The sequence below is a fragment of the Euprymna scolopes genome, chromosome 28, assembly GCF_053919585.1.
Source record: "Euprymna scolopes isolate OS-2025 chromosome 28, ASM5391958v1, whole genome shotgun sequence".
Taxonomy (NCBI): domain Eukaryota; kingdom Metazoa; phylum Mollusca; class Cephalopoda; order Sepiida; family Sepiolidae; genus Euprymna; species Euprymna scolopes.
The window spans coordinates 55427491-55443648 of record NC_136509.1 but is presented as its reverse complement, the minus strand read 5'-3'; the positions used below and the strand labels follow the sequence as shown (position 1 = coordinate 55443648).

The 16158-nt window shown below is 32.1% G+C and overlaps 1 protein-coding gene across 2 annotated transcripts in view; it reads left to right on the top strand.

The window, feature by feature from the left end:
- Positions 1-16158, top strand: part of LOC145249641 (hepatocyte growth factor receptor-like) — a 247124-nt gene that overhangs the window by 171487 nt on the left and 59479 nt on the right. For both annotated transcript variants that reach the window (XM_080111403.1, XM_080111404.1), the window contains one exon: positions 11552-12712. In XM_080111403.1, the coding sequence (XP_079967529.1) occupies positions 11675-12712 (1038 nt within the window). In that variant the 5' untranslated portion in view covers positions 11552-11674. The remainder of the gene's footprint in view (positions 1-11551; positions 12713-16158) is intronic.

Genomic DNA, 16158 nt, shown 5'->3' with positions numbered 1-16158 from the left:
AATTTTAAAATTAAAAAAAAAAACGTTTACAAGTGTTTTTGATATAGATGTACATAATAATACTTTGATAAGTATGTTTTAACTTAAATAGGAATGGTATAATAAAATTGTGGGGTCTGCGTTCGCGCCTGGCCTCCATAGAATGGAAATAGGCACAAACTTTAATACAGACTTTTCATATCTATCTGCGTAAGTATACTTTGATAATTATGTTTCAGTTTGAAGAAATATGGTATAATAAAATTATTGGGTGTTCGTTCGCGCCTGACCTCTATAGAATGGAAATATGTCACAAAGTTTAACAAGGTTTTTTAATATAGATCTACAGAATATTGTGATAAGTGTTTCAGTGTGAACAGGTATAGTATAATAAATTATAGGGTTTATCTATTTTATTTTTACTTTCATCATATTTTTCTTTGGTTTTGATACCTCCAAATTCGAAGCAGTCTCTTTACAACCCTTCCTTTTTATAACCTATCATACTTTTATAAATCAGAGTCCATTTTTCTGTAGGCTGTTTTTGAACCCAGTCAACGACGGGTACCTTTGCTAGTATAATATTATAATATAAACACGTTATCTTTCTCGTTGTAATGATGAACACAGAAGACGGCAGTTATGAAAAACATGATCATTTATTCTTCGACCAGTCGGAAATGATTCTGTATTTCAGGAATTCAAAGTTGTTACATGGTTATTTCTAAACCCTCTCGCTTCCAGAGGGAGCCTTGACTCTAACCAAGAATCGGTCTGAACCTCTCTGCTCCTCTGATCTGACTGATCTAACTCCTTCTTCTAACTGACTGATTCTGACTTCTCTAACTAAATTCATAACTCATGACCCACGTGCCTCTCAGACACATTGCATGACATGCCTCCGTGTTTAAGCATGCATTGTTATTCACGTGTTTCTTACAAAGCCGACCTTCTAACCTAATTTTCGTAACCCACTTTACAAATAACATTTTCCATTGTCTGTTTTTAAATTCCTTATTTTAATTTTCATTTTTATAACAGAAACAAATTTCATCATCACATTCCTTTTTCAATAAACAGATATCTAACTATTTTGTGTGAGCTAAACAATGGCAATTCCACATGTCTTATTTTTAATAACATTCTGTATTTATTTTAACTTATGATTGGAATTCTCAATTCCAAGTCTACCTTCGCAAGTTCAAATCCTTGACTATCCTATTTCATATTTACATTTAACTAATTCCCTATTTTTTTACTTACATGAAAAGGGGACAGCCCTTATCATGTAACAATATGTTTCAACCAACAGCTTGCACTAGTAATCTGTATTTGCAAGACCAGCTACAAATTGACCAGCCACCATATCCTCCATTTACAGTCTGTTGGCAGTTCTCTTTAGGACACTGGACAGTAAAATTGCAAAACCTCGCTTGGAATCGTAGCTTTGCTAAAAACTGTGCGGAACCTTCACCTTCTTGCTGTCTCGTATTGTAAAATTTGTATAAGTACCTCTTAATGTAGACCTTTCACTGCAATGAGTCGTATATGCCATAAGAGCTGGTCTTCCATGGCGTTATTGAGAACTTCGGGCCCTACTAGTTTGAACAAAAATCTCTTTACCTTGTTCGAGTAAGCCGTTCTTAACTCGTTGCTTATTTCTATGAGGTCGGTTAAACCACACATCTGTTTATACTGGGTTCATGTGTCGATGAATAATGCCCAGTACCTGTTGGTGAAACCATCCTCTATCACAGATCTGTCCGGCTTTTTAGTGTGGGGCTAGTTTGACACATTTTCCTTGCCAGCACAAAGCTCATTGTTTTATTTCTGTAAATTAATCAACCGCTGAACTCGTTGCAAGTAATGTTTGCCATCGTGTTGTCCTGACGTCATTACTATTCAAATTTCAGTAAGAAAATAATCCTGTAAAAATAAATCTTGTTTGTAGCACCATGTAAAGTGGACTTAAAAAGTCTACCAAGTCCGAGACTAACGTTGAATTTATAACACCACATGACGATCGACTTTTTTCTGACCGGTCTCATTGGTCATCGCCATTCTCTTCAATGTGTATATCTTTTCATTTTAATTTTAAACTTTTTGTGCTCCAGATTGCCACTGAAGTATAAGGGGCTACTGTGATAGGGGCCAGATTTATAAATGGAGAGATGCGCAATAAGATGTTCACAGTACATTTAAATTTCTGCATGTTAGTACAGTCAAGTAAACAGGGAGCAGGTAAGGAATTCTAAGGGCAAGCAGTCCAAAGAAAAAAGCTATCAGAGTAGAAAAATGGGATTTTGCTTCTAGTTGGTGAGTTGTAGGTATTTTCGTTGAAAGGGGAATAAGTGCAAAAACTTCATTGGAGCACATTCCATGAATGTGCTTACAATAAGTTCATCAAAACACATTCTGTAGAAGTATTTGTAAAACAAGCACATTGTGGTGATATGATCGGGGCTAGAGCTTGATAAACAGTGTGGGATTATTATTAGGTTAGAACCTTTTTTTTTTTTTTGCACTCTGCCCAAAGGCTAATGGTTGGTGGACCAGCAGTACTCAATGCATGGGTGACTTTATAGATATATAGAATATTGACAAGTGTGAAGAGTTTTCTATCCTTGTAGAGAGAACCTACCTTTCTTGCAGCAGACTTAGGCTAATATTGAAAAAGCCAATTAGAAAAGTCCTAACTGAATAACAACTACAAAGGAAAGATTCACATTCCATCAAGCATTGTTTTTGCCTTGGAATTTTGTTTTTGTTTCCTTTGATCAACCCAGCTGGGAGTCCCTTCTCACACTTCATCTGGAGGTGGGGGTGAGTAGTGAAATGCTAATAGAACAGCATTGGAAATTGGACCTTCCAGAAATAAAATAAAAAAATAAAGAAATTTTGAAGATGTGTCCATTCAGTGTGTTTAAAAATGCTATTTTAATCTTAAGTACGACAGACCAACATAAATACTATTTTAAACAAGGTGACCGACTGTCCAACAGACAAAGCTTCTTATAAAGTTGCAACTAAAATGTTTCAGTGGCAATATGCCTTGTTTGCGGTGAGCAATAAGAGAAAAGAATTCATGCTGTTCTAAGTGTTTTCATTTTAGCCAAATGTCCAAACGTTTTCTAATTTCTTGGTTCATCTTTTTTGTTTTACAGTAAATCAAGCTTTAGTTTTCAAGCTTCAAGTTTTTAATATTTTCAAATATTTATTCATTATATAAAAGCTTGTTTTTATATGAAATTGTATATTTTGGAATTTTTGAGATGATGATTGATAATTCTTATTGTTCAGACTACTGTTCTCATCTTGGACGTTATTCTCACATTTCGACCGATGTATAATATCCATTCTAATTTGCAAATAAATCAACTCATACTGTCTTTCTATCACTTTTACTCTTTTTCATTGTATTTCGTTTGACTTCTTCCCCTGCTCTTATTCTATATAGTATATATTATTTACACTTTTTCCTCTCTCTCTCTCTCTCTCTCTCTCTCTCTCTCTCTCTCTCTCTCTCTCTCTCTCTCCCTCTCTGTATGTGTGTTTATTAACAGTTAGAAGTAACAAGGAAAGAGAAGAATAAAAGTTTGAAATAGTCCACTATAAATAAAAATATAAATAAAGCAAATAAAGATAAAATAAAATAAAATAAATATAAATAAAAAAAATTAAAATAAAATAAAATAAATATAAATAAAATAAATTAAAATAAAATAAAATAAATATAAATAAAATAAATATAAATAAAATAAATATATAAAATAAATATAAATAAAATAAATAAAAATAAATATAAATAAAATAAATATAAATAAAATAAGTGTAAATAAAATAAATATAAATAAATATAAATAAATAAAATAAATATAAATAAAATAAATATAAATAAAATAAATATAAATAAATAAAATAAATATGAATAAAAATCTCACCTGTCTGTTTCAACTGCATAAAACTTTCGGCAGAGTCGATGGATTTTCACGAGAGTGATGTCATTTGGACGACAAATATCGAAAAATTAGCTAAAAGTATTAATTCCTTCATCCTTAACTGGGCACTTTTCTACAGGGAGGGGTCGCTTTTTTTCGCCAATATTTTCGAAAGTCAGCCATTCTTTTCAATCGACTAGCCTTAATTTAAACCTTTTCCACTTCCAGTTTGGCGATGGACGCAACGGCAAAGACGTCATGTTTTTTTTTGGGGGGGGGGGTCACATTCTTTTCTTCCTTCACAATACGGATTCAAGCCTATCTGCCTACCACCATTTTTTTTTTTTTTGCTCAACATACACCTCCAAACACCCGGGCAACGCCGGGCACCCAGGCTAGTTATAAATAAATAGGAATATCACCATAATTCATAGCTGGAGAGAAGACAAAGAAATGAAGATATATATATATATCTATAGACTAGTAGGCCACTCGGTGTTGCTCGGTCATAAATTATGCATAAATATTATATTTCAATTCATACAAAAACTGAGGCATGCATGCAACTCTTATATTTTTTCAAAACAGTTCACTTCTTGTAAGTAAAAAGAAAAAAGAAAATACTCGAGCTGATATCGAAACCAAAACCTAAAGACAGTGAGTCAAGTATGATTGCCACGATCTTTAAAAAAATCTTAACATAAGGAAGCGGTCATGTGAGCAATTTGTGCATGCGCAGTCGTAAAACAGTTGACAAAGATAAAAATCTGATGACCCCCACGTACCAATTTTTCAATTTTTTAGCAGCTCTTTTTTTCGAATGAAAAACAATGTTTTCCACATATCTGAATACCCTATGTACAAGATCAAAAATTTGTTGAGTATATAGGTTGAGAGGTGTCCTCACGCACGCACACACACATTTTCACTTTTACAGATATATAGTGAGCAGAAAGAGACTAGTTTTAAATTTTATCTTTTTATTTTTTTTTTTTATTGCCTTTGCAAACTCGCTTTTTCCTGATTTAAGCAATCTAACCCGAGTTGAAATAGGTGATTCAATAGATCGCATTTTTTCTAGTGTGTGTGTGTGTGTGTGTGTGTGTCTCTCTCTCTCTCTCTCTCTCTCTCTCTATATATATATATATATATATATATATATATATATATATATATATATATATGTATATGAAATAATGCTGCCTAAATATATATGTGTGTGTATATATGTATATATTTGTGTAAACATATCTGTATTTGTTGAGGCAAATGTTACTAAATTTTTGTTCAATCAGACTTTTCTTCTCTTTTCAATTTCTCAAAAAGAAAAAAATAATCCATTTTAGATTTGGGTCAAATTAATGTAAGTATATATTTATTAAATCGAGTGTATATGTGTATTTTTCTATGTATTTATTTTGTATATATGTGTGTATGTTAGATTTTTTTATCTAAATACTCAAGTTTTTATTTCTTTCTTTTTTTTTCTTTTTTTTTTTCTTTTTTTTTTTTTTTTGACAGACACACCTACAGACAATCATCCTTTATTATTATATAGATTATGGCTCACTGTTTTAACCGGAATGATCAGTTTCCTTTTTATTTTTTTATCTAGACAATAATAACGTTGTGTATTATGTGACCTCTGACCTCGCATCGCTGGATTCTTGTCGTATGATCGTATGAGTTAAACCCTAGCAAGAACATCAACAAATGGTGGCGTTTCCATCTTCACCATCTTGTATGATATGTGTTATCGTCTTCATCCACATCAGTTTCCATTTTTTGATCAGCTGGGTTGCTGACCCCTAGACAGCGACTTAAATTTCCAGATGGCTTAACCAGATTGGGGCCCCTACCTCTTCTAAGGACTCCTACTCCTCTCAATGGGGGTCTTTTTTTATTAGACATTCACAAATTCTTTCTCTTTTCTCTGACAACATACAGTGATGCCATGTTTTGTTAATTTTAGCTTGACAGATTTTAAGAACTGCTGTGTGAATGATTCGTCCTAGCTATAATCATATACTACATCTAGTGGTGAGACCCTAATTTCAAAACTTTCAGAGAATTACTCTCAGGTCCACTCTAACCCGGTGTAGTAGAACTTGTCAGAGTATCATTTATAGGTGAAATAAAATGAACATTGACAGATGCTTAAGTGATATATATATATATATATATATATATATATATATATATATATATATATATATATATATATATATATGTGTGTGTGTGTATGTTCTCAAGGATAATTCTTGGCCTGAAGACGTAACAGGTGATTATAGAAACATGTATGCACATATGTAGCCATCAATGCTTGTATAAATAAATTTTATATATATATATATATATATATATATATATATATATATATATATATATATATATATATATATATTAGTTGGTAGAACTCGGATGCAAGTATACATTTTGCTCGTAAGCTCCAATAACAAAGTGTTTTAGATGATCCATGAGGTGTAATTTCATTTAACACACACTTTAGATGTCACCATTCGCTGCAGCAAACATGTGTTTGATATGCAGGTTCAGGAAGGCATCTTGCAGCAGGTTGCCAGTACACCATTACGTGGAGCAACACCTTGTTGCCTACCCACTAAATGAGTTTATTTGAGGATACATCTCCACCAGTAAATTAAACGTACCTACAGATACTAACCTGGAAATTTCTATGATTCAGCACGAGATATATATATATATATATATATATATATATATATATATATATATATATATATATATATATATATATGGATAGATAGATATATAATATATAAATAAAATAAATTGTAAGATGGTCAACATTATGAAATTTGGAATACAGACTTTTGTCATTTATTTGTTATATGGTCTGTAATCACATTGAGTTTCTTAAATTAACAATTTGTATATATAAAAAGTGAAATATAATTGATAAATCCTATTTCCACAGTAAAAGAAAAAAAATGTATGTCCCTACAGATATTAGTGTTTCATCAGTGCAGGGTGTCACGGTTAACACCAGTCGATAGATTTGAACCAGGCAACAGAAGCCATCCTTGGCTTCATTAGCAAGGACCTAATCAATTCGGCTACCACGAGAAATACTGTTGAATTTTAAACATTTATTTGTTAAATGCTTTTTAACGTCTGTCAGAGTGATCTAATCATTATACGATGATCTGCACATAAGAGCTAAATTGACCCACTTTTAATTTAATTGAAAGTGCTCAACAATAAGAAACAAGATTCTTAAAGGGGCTAATAAATTTGAAACCAACAGCACCAATGTTATTCTAGTCTTCTATAACGCAAATATAAATAAATATTATGTTCTTATTTTGAGTATAATATTTATTTATATTTGTGTTACAGAAGATGAGAATAACATTGGTACCGTCGGTTTAAAATTCAAACAAATGGCATTTCTGGGGAGACAGATATAAATGCGAATCCAATATAGGCGACCATATATTAATCCTCTTTGTTTTGAAACTGACGGTACCAATGTTTTTTTCTGATCTTATATAACACACACACACACACACACATACATACAGATATATATAACCTGAAAAGGGTTGATTATGCCATAAAAAGAAAACAACTAAACCAAAAATCATGAATATCAAACATTTGAATAGATTTTAACTGAATTCGTCATTATAGAAGTTAAATTGGATTTTTGTGTCTACTTGGTATGATTGTAGGCTTGGTCTGGGTGAAGGCCGGTTTTAAAGAGATCTTTGTGTATGTCTGCCCGTCTCATCGTCAGCTTTCCTCATAGTCTCTTCCCAGCAGTAATCCAAATAATACAAAATATTGTTTATTTTATGCATGAAACAGTGTTAACCGTTTCTTCTCTTTTCTATTTTTATATATTTTTTTCCGTAAATCAATACATCTACAAACCTGGCAAACCTAGCACCACCATATTTAGAAACGCTATTACTTTTGAACATTGCAATCAAATCACCTCTTCATCTTCTTCAGTATTCATCTAAAATAATGTGCACATTCAATCTGTGTAAATGCTATTTTTAATTTAAATGTTACAAAATGGCAGAAATTTGTAAGCATGGATTTAGGTGGAGAGAATGACGGACAGAAATTGTCTTTTTCAACCACCAAAATGTCAAGACACAAATGCAACGACTCAGGATACAACAATGACTGCGATCGTTTTTTTAATATAGAACTAGAAAAATACCTGTCTCATGACGGGTAAAATTAATTCGCCTAACAGAACAGTTTTCTATCATTATTATGTCATCTTTGCAAAGATTGTAAGAAAGATATAATGATACTAAACCTTATCTCTAGAATCTTTATTCACATTTTTTATCAAAATTCATTACATAATATTGATTCTAGAAAATGTCTAAAATTAAGGATTTAAGTTTGAGGGGTCTTAAGAAGAAATTGAAACTCAGGGGAATTTTGTTTAATTGATGTGTAATGACTATGGATCAAATTATATTTAAGTTTGAAATATTTGAATTTTCTAATTAGAAGTTGTGTTCATATTATACCCTCGAAAAATCCTTTAAAATCCCAGAAAAAAAACAACTGAAATGTAACGAATATTTATTAATTGATGTCTAATACTTATTGTAAAAATGTTACAAAAATCGGGGATGTTTGAATTTTCATGATACATGGCTATGATTCATTTTTTACCACCTTTGCATGAAACCATTTCCCCTAGCAGCTATGGTCCAAAATTCATAATCAGTTTAGGAGTGAATGCTCTACATACAAATATATAAACATAGAGACATATAGAGAGAGATTTGCAAAATTTGTTTTTTAGTTGTTACAAAATTTCATCTAAAATTTCACAAAATTGATAACAAAATAACCAAAGATGATCAAAAATATTCATTGAGTCAAAACCAATAAGAATCCATTTTATTAATAGATGTTGCACATTTTCTTGTAATAATTTTGTAAATATTCACTTATAGTCACTTATCTTTAGTGTTTTTGAATAGTGTGTGTCGTTAGTAGTCGGGTGCATTTTTTTAATCGAAACCAACATGCACAGAACGAATACATTTTCATGGTTTGTATTCAAAGAAAATTTTGCAATAAAATTTTGTACTTTTTTCTCTGTCTGTCTGTCTCTCTCTCTCTCTCTCCCTTCCTCCCTCCCTCTCTTTTTCCTTGAACATAGCTTGATTTTAAGGACACTACAGCATTTTTTCTTTTTATCACAGTCTAAATCCACCAAACATAATTGTGGTAAACTGGGCGATGAGCAAAGCTTCTTATATAGATTAGCTATCCAAAACCCACATCTTATTTTTATCATATCTAAAAACTTTCAATATAAGCATGTAGATCTTCACACAAATATAAACAATGATACAAAATTTATTTTGATAGCAAAATTAGCCACAAAATTTCGACCATAAAAATTTTGTTGGAAATGAGAAAATTTGATAATAGGGCAAAAATTTCATTCACTAAAATTTTCAACTTGAATTTTTTTTGTGAAAGACAACTTAAAAAACCTATATTAAGCTTTTTATATTAATGCGTTCTTTTTCTTTAAGATGAAACTTGATATGCATAGGCATACAGAATATCTTGTACATTAATTAGTAATCTCAACATTAAAAAATAAATCAATCATTACTGAAAATAGTAGCCTAACTTGAAGTAACAGAAAAAAACTACTAATGACACACGAAAAAGAAATGTACGTTTATAAACACAACAAATTAAAATTTGTTTATGTTTAAATTTTGCCAAAATAACTCAAGAAATAAATAAGTTGAAATTGATGGAAATTTCATTATATTTATCCATTTTTTGCACACTAAACTCTAGGCTGATTTATGATAGCTATATAGATGCTTGAAGTTATCTCTACTAATATATAAAAGGAACTCTGTGTGTGGGGGGGGTGAATTCGTTCCCTATAGACGCCGCAATTGCTGGTCCGATTTTTATGAAATATCGCACAAATGTGTTGGCATTGTTCTCAGAAAGGTTTCATATCGGAATGTCTTTGATAAAAATCGATAATCAAAAAAATCTTTAATTCAAGCCATTATATATAAAAATAATTTTATAAAATCAGCAGTAGGTTATCTACAGTGCAATGTCGACTACAATGTATTGTGGAGTAAGTCACTTCGAGTAGGCATGTGAAGGTTCCTCCCAGTTCACCATCGTCGGTCCCCAACTAGAGCAATTAATTGCTTTGATTGAAAATAGGCAATTTTGCCGATTTTCAATGACAATAAAAATATGGGAATGTTCATTCATTGATCATCATTCAGTTCCGGGCAACGTCGGGTCTCTGCAAGTTTAAACTAAGACACATTCCGTCAATATATACATTTAGAGATTGAAATGTTTTTGTTTTGTTTTTGTTTCCCCAACTTAATCATGGCAAAGCAATGGAGGAATCATCAAAAAGAATCTTTCTTCCTCGCAAAAACTTCAAGTGATAAATTTTGGTTGTCTTTGGACAAAACTAATCTCTCAGATAATGCTGATAAGGATGCTATTGATCGTGTACATTTTTTACTAAAGCTCTTTGTGTGTGTGTGTGTGTGTGTGTGTGTGTGTGTGTGTGTGTGTCTCTCTCTCTCTCTCTCTCTCTCTCTCTCTCTCTCTCTCTCTCTACTCCAACCTGATTCTTCCACCGATAATCCTTTTATTCAGTTGTCCTCCAGCCACAAATAAATCTCTCTTTTTGACTACTGGCTGGAAAATCAGCTTGCTTACACTTTCAGATCTTAACACCTCACCCACCCCACATTCACTCAACAAGTGGAATCTCCATTTACACCAAGCAAACACTGAAGAAATTGTTCTCTCTAACCATCCTTCTGTTATAAACATCTTGGAAAGATTTTCGTTCTTCTTTAGAATAGTGGCTCGTTTATGAGAAATAGTTGAATAACAAATATATCATAATGCTTGATATTCTATATTATAAACGTGAATGTACTGGTGGTCAATTTGCTTCAATAATCAAGCGTGCAAATTTAATTTTTATGAGCAATAAGGAGAGACTTAATCTTAATAATATCTGATAATAATAAAAAGAAAGAAAAGAATTATTTTCACTTTTAATATTGACACAAAAATATTCCCTTCTTCTTGGAGTCAAAGTTTCATTTCAATGGTTTCAAGTAGTGAATAAAATTAAAAGCAAGTGAACGAAACCTGTTCGTTCTAAATAAAGATTGGGGATATTTGGGTCAAAATTTGAATTGGATTTGTTTGTTACAATGAAATGCATATTCTGTGGGTATTTTTTGTTTTGGCCATGAAATGTACATTTGGTTCTAAGGTTTTTCGAAAATTGAATTCTTTTTCATTTTTGATTAATAAAAACTTGATCTTAAAGCATTTCGTTTTGTTTTATAATCAAAGACGACGTTAATGTTATTTTTTTTTTTATAAATAAAAGTACAAGAAATAGAACAATGCGTTTTGCTGCCATTTTTTAGGATTGTTCAGAAGGCCAAATTACTATTAACGTTTCATTTCTTCACAACGCTTTTTATTTATACAAGTAAAATTGTGTTTTTGTTTGAACATGCCCAACATGTCTTTCTTGTTAGTTCTTTTAGAAAACAATTCTAAATGGTATTTTTCTTTTTTTCCAGATCGTCTTCAAATGAATACGTAGCAGTTGTTCAGTATGAAATGTTGCTTTTCTGTGCACAGGCATTGTCTTTGAGTTGTGCCAACCAAATCCGATTGTTCCATCGCGAAGTTGTGATAACCTCATGCATTTGGACAAAATGAATCACAGAAAACTGTTTGCACCTGTTTTTGCACTTCTTATATTTCATGCAGCAGCAGCAGCAGTTCTTACCATAGTTGATACATTCCATGTTGAAGGAGAGCAGTTCTTTCAGGTTGTTCAAAACTCCAAAACACAAGACATTTACATTGGCGCTAGAAACAAGATCTATCACCTTGACTCTACACTGAAACTTAAACAAGAAGTAACAGTCGGGCCTATTAAAGACAGTCAACAATGTCTGCCCAAACGAAAATGTTCCTCAAAAACTCTGACCGATAACGACATTGTTGTACTTGAGATTGAACCAATCTCGCACTATCTTTTTGCTTGCGGAACTGTCCAGCAAGGCGCTTGTGTGGCATATAATCTAGCAGATATCCAAAATTCTACGCACTTTGATACAGCAACAACTGATGATTTTGTTGGGAGTAATATATCTACTGTGGCGTTTTTTAATCCCGATGCCTCTAATACTACATCTGTTCTCTATGTTGCTATGTCATATGATGGCCGTAGAGTTGACGCCTATCCTAAAATTATGTCTGAAAGGATTATATCAAAAACAATATCTGGAAACTATAACTTAGCTTACAGGAAAAGATATTTGGGTGTATCAATGGACGAAGATAAGCTGCAAACATACCCAATAAAATACCTTTATGGTTTTAAGCATAATAAATTTATTTATTATGTGTCTGTACAAGGAAATGCAACTTATATTGGCCGCGTATGCGAAAATGGCGATTTTTATTATTATGTTGAGATTCCGATCTTATGTTGGCACAATAGCATTTCATTTAATTATGCAACCGCAGCTCGATTCTTTCCAACTGAAGGTGATCAAAAACTTTCCGTAACGTATTGGAACAAAATGAAAAATACATCTTTACTGTGTATTCATGGCTTAAACGATATCCGAAAACAATTCGAAACCACAATCAAGAATTGTTATTCACATGCCAACAATGAACCAGTTATTACGCCTTGGATAAAAAAAAAAAAAAAATGTATAGAAACGGTAAGCCTTTTTATTTTTCTTTCTTTATTTGTATTTTAAGCACCCTCCCCCCCCCAAAAAAAATGGATACTTGTGCCCTTTTAAGCTTCGAAATGACATGAGATTTTCTTTGTTTTTCCTTATTGATCTGATGATGTAATAAAATTTTAGTTGACTATATATATATACACCGAGTGCTTTTATACTTTTTCCTACTTTTCCTGAATATTAGCCGTCATTAACTGACTACAGATTTCCTACACAATCGCATATTCTTACCCCCTACATCCGACACAAATAATGATTTCTCCCTTTGAAATATCTGGCCCAGCTTATTGGATGAGAAGTATACATTCTACAATTCCCCTATTCGGTTATTCCACAAATAAACAAACAGTTCTCAACTATAAAACATGCTGCCATTTTCGGTATGTACACAATATTCTTACATTTTATTTATATAATTCACGGAGTTATTCCGCTTAGATAGAAACTCAACTTTTATTGTTTATTTTTTACTGTTTTTATTGTTTGTTTTTTACTGTTTTTGTTTTACTGTTTTTATTGTTTATTTTTTACTTTTTTATTTTTTATAACTCAACTTTTATTGCTTATTATATAACACTCCAAAAAATAAATCTTTGACGATCCTATTAGATTTATTCCACATCAACGGCCAGCCAAAATCATAAACAGCTACACAAAACTACTTCTGGTTATAGTCTCGGAGGGAGGGACAGTTAGAGATACAGAGAGTGGGAGTGAGAGAGAGAGAGTTTTGTTTTCTCCAGTTAACATACTTTTATTTGTTCTTATTTTTTTATTTTTTATATCACCTTTCCTTTCATTTATGCATGCGCATATTTTATTTTTATTAAATGAAATTTTGCATTTTCTACCACATTTTCTTCGAGGAAAATTCATACAACAATTTTGTTTTAAAACCTTTAATTTATTGTAATAAACATATTTAAACCAAATAAATTTAAACTGGTGAATGGTGCATAAAAACACGCGCACGAACAAAATGAAAGAAAACAAACATTGTTATATTTTATTTTAGTACTTCTGCAGTTTACGATCCATGCTATTTAACAATTTAATAAAAAAGATATCGTAAAAATTGGAATTTAACTTTAAAATACTACTGAAAAATTAGCCTGGATCATAAAAGACTTCAAAAAAAAAGCAAATGAAAGAATGGAGTGTGTGCAGGGTCCATTTTCCTGGTGTCTTACTGTTTTTTTTTTGTTTTTTTTTTATCAAAATGAAAAGAAAAACCTTCATTTGTTTTTGGGGTGTTTTCTGTTTTATTTGTTTTGGGGTTTATTTTTATTTTATATTTTGTTTTTTTTCTTTGATTACGGTGATAAGTGACATAATTGCAACCAAGTATTGCAGTAATTAATGAAATACATAATAAATGATAAATACACGGAAGAAGCTTCGTTTCATTTCCATAGGATAGGATTCCATGTTTTTGTTCTAAAATAAATTTCTACTTAATAAAACTTTGAGACAAACTATTTTTAGTCGCAGAGGCTGGTAAGTAACCAGTCAACATTACCACAGCTTCATCGGCTAAATGGATGTTTTTTTTTTTTGTTTTTTTTTTCATACCTGTGGGAAGCAACAACAACAACAACAACCGTATTATACTTTTTTTTCGAGATGGGGGACATGCTTCCACCGGGCAACATCAGTTAGCGGGTACTGCTAGTAATTAAATAAAAGATTCATCAGATAAAATAACTTTTAATCACTGGGAGCCATGTTGCTTTTAAACAATTTGCACAAAGTTAATGAAGTATTCCAACAGTCTGAAAAAACTCCTGGGATAGAGTCAGCTAAGCTGTAAATATAATTTTCATTGATAAATGTTGATGTCTGATTTATACTTTCTCCAAGTCAATTTAAGTAATGGGTATGAAAGGATACAAGTTTATGCACTTGTTTGTATTTGGATTCAACGGACTACTATTCTCATCTTGAGTATGATTTTCACAGCGTTTCGGTCGATGTAACCTCCGACCTTCTTCAGGTGTATCTTGTCGAACTTGAGAGTTTGGATGAAATTTCGAACAGAACTCTTTATTTACTTCACAGGATAGCATGCTCTTGTCCCATCAGCCATGATTGGGTAGAGGTCCTAAGTAATTCGCAATTGTATTTTTCAGGATCGAACCTTCAACTTTTAGGAGAATATTACTTTTTACGATTGATTTTTCCAAGTACTCTAACCACTGTGCTTTGTGGACAATTTTATCCCGTCATGGTTGACAAAACAAGAGCATACTACCCCCATGAAATAAATAAAGGTTTTTGTTCGAAATTCAGAGTTCAACAGAAACATTTCTAAGTTCGACAAGATACACCTGAAGAAGGTTGGAGGTTACATCGACCGAAACATTGTGAATATCACACTCAAGATGCGAACAGTAGTCTGATGAATCCAAATAATATGAATAACCAATTCTCATCTCAAAAATTCAGAAGCTGTTTGTTTGTTTGTTTGTTTGTTTAAACCAGTTCAACTTCTGCAAAAAACTCTCAAAGATTGTGCCTCAGGATTGTCTGGTCTGCATGGAGTCCGTCTTGCTGATCGCAACTATTTGTTAATCTGCAATTTTTATCCCCTAACACTGAGAACAGCTAAGTTCAGCAGTTACATAGAAATCATAAATAGGTTTCACCCACACAAAGGAATAGTGCATAAGCATTCCGGGTTCTGACATGTCTTTCCTGATGCTGACTCATTCTAGATTTTCACCTGAACCTTGTTATCCTGCTTGGTGCCACACCTTGATGCAATGGCTGTCCCTGCCAGGAACAAAAATTCCAAATGGCATGTTGCCATCACCCCTACTACTGTAAGGTGTGCTCCTGCTGCTAATAGGAACAGCCAATTAATTTTGCAACAGATTAATAGTTTACCTCAATGTGAGATGATTTTTATTCAAAAATATAAACCAACCAATCGTCTCTCCTGAATCTAAAGCATCTGCATTTCGTAGATTAACTGTTTTTCTATTATTCTGTTATTCTATTATTCTGTTATTCTAGTCACAAAAATATTAAAAACAAGGGTTTTGCTGTGTTTGTTAAAAGTGGAAAAAAAAATTTTAGTTTATATTTTTATATAAATTATTAAGATTAAGCTCCCTCCTTTTTGCTTATACACAGCAGGGCCAAAAATTTGGCAACTCCAGCCCCATGCACCCGGGATTGACCCTTAATTTAGATAGTCACCTAATGCCCTAGAATCTGTCGAGTAAGGAAGCCCAGAAAAAAAAAAAGAAAACAAGAAGTAGAATCCAAAAAGCAATTTCGGTGGAGAAAAGTGTTAAAAATAAATCTGTGATAGTACGCAGGCAGGCTCGAACCCATAACGTGAAGGAGAAAAACAGAAGTGATGTCTTTGCCGTTGCATCCATGGCAAAACCGGAAGTCATGAATGTCAAAATTAA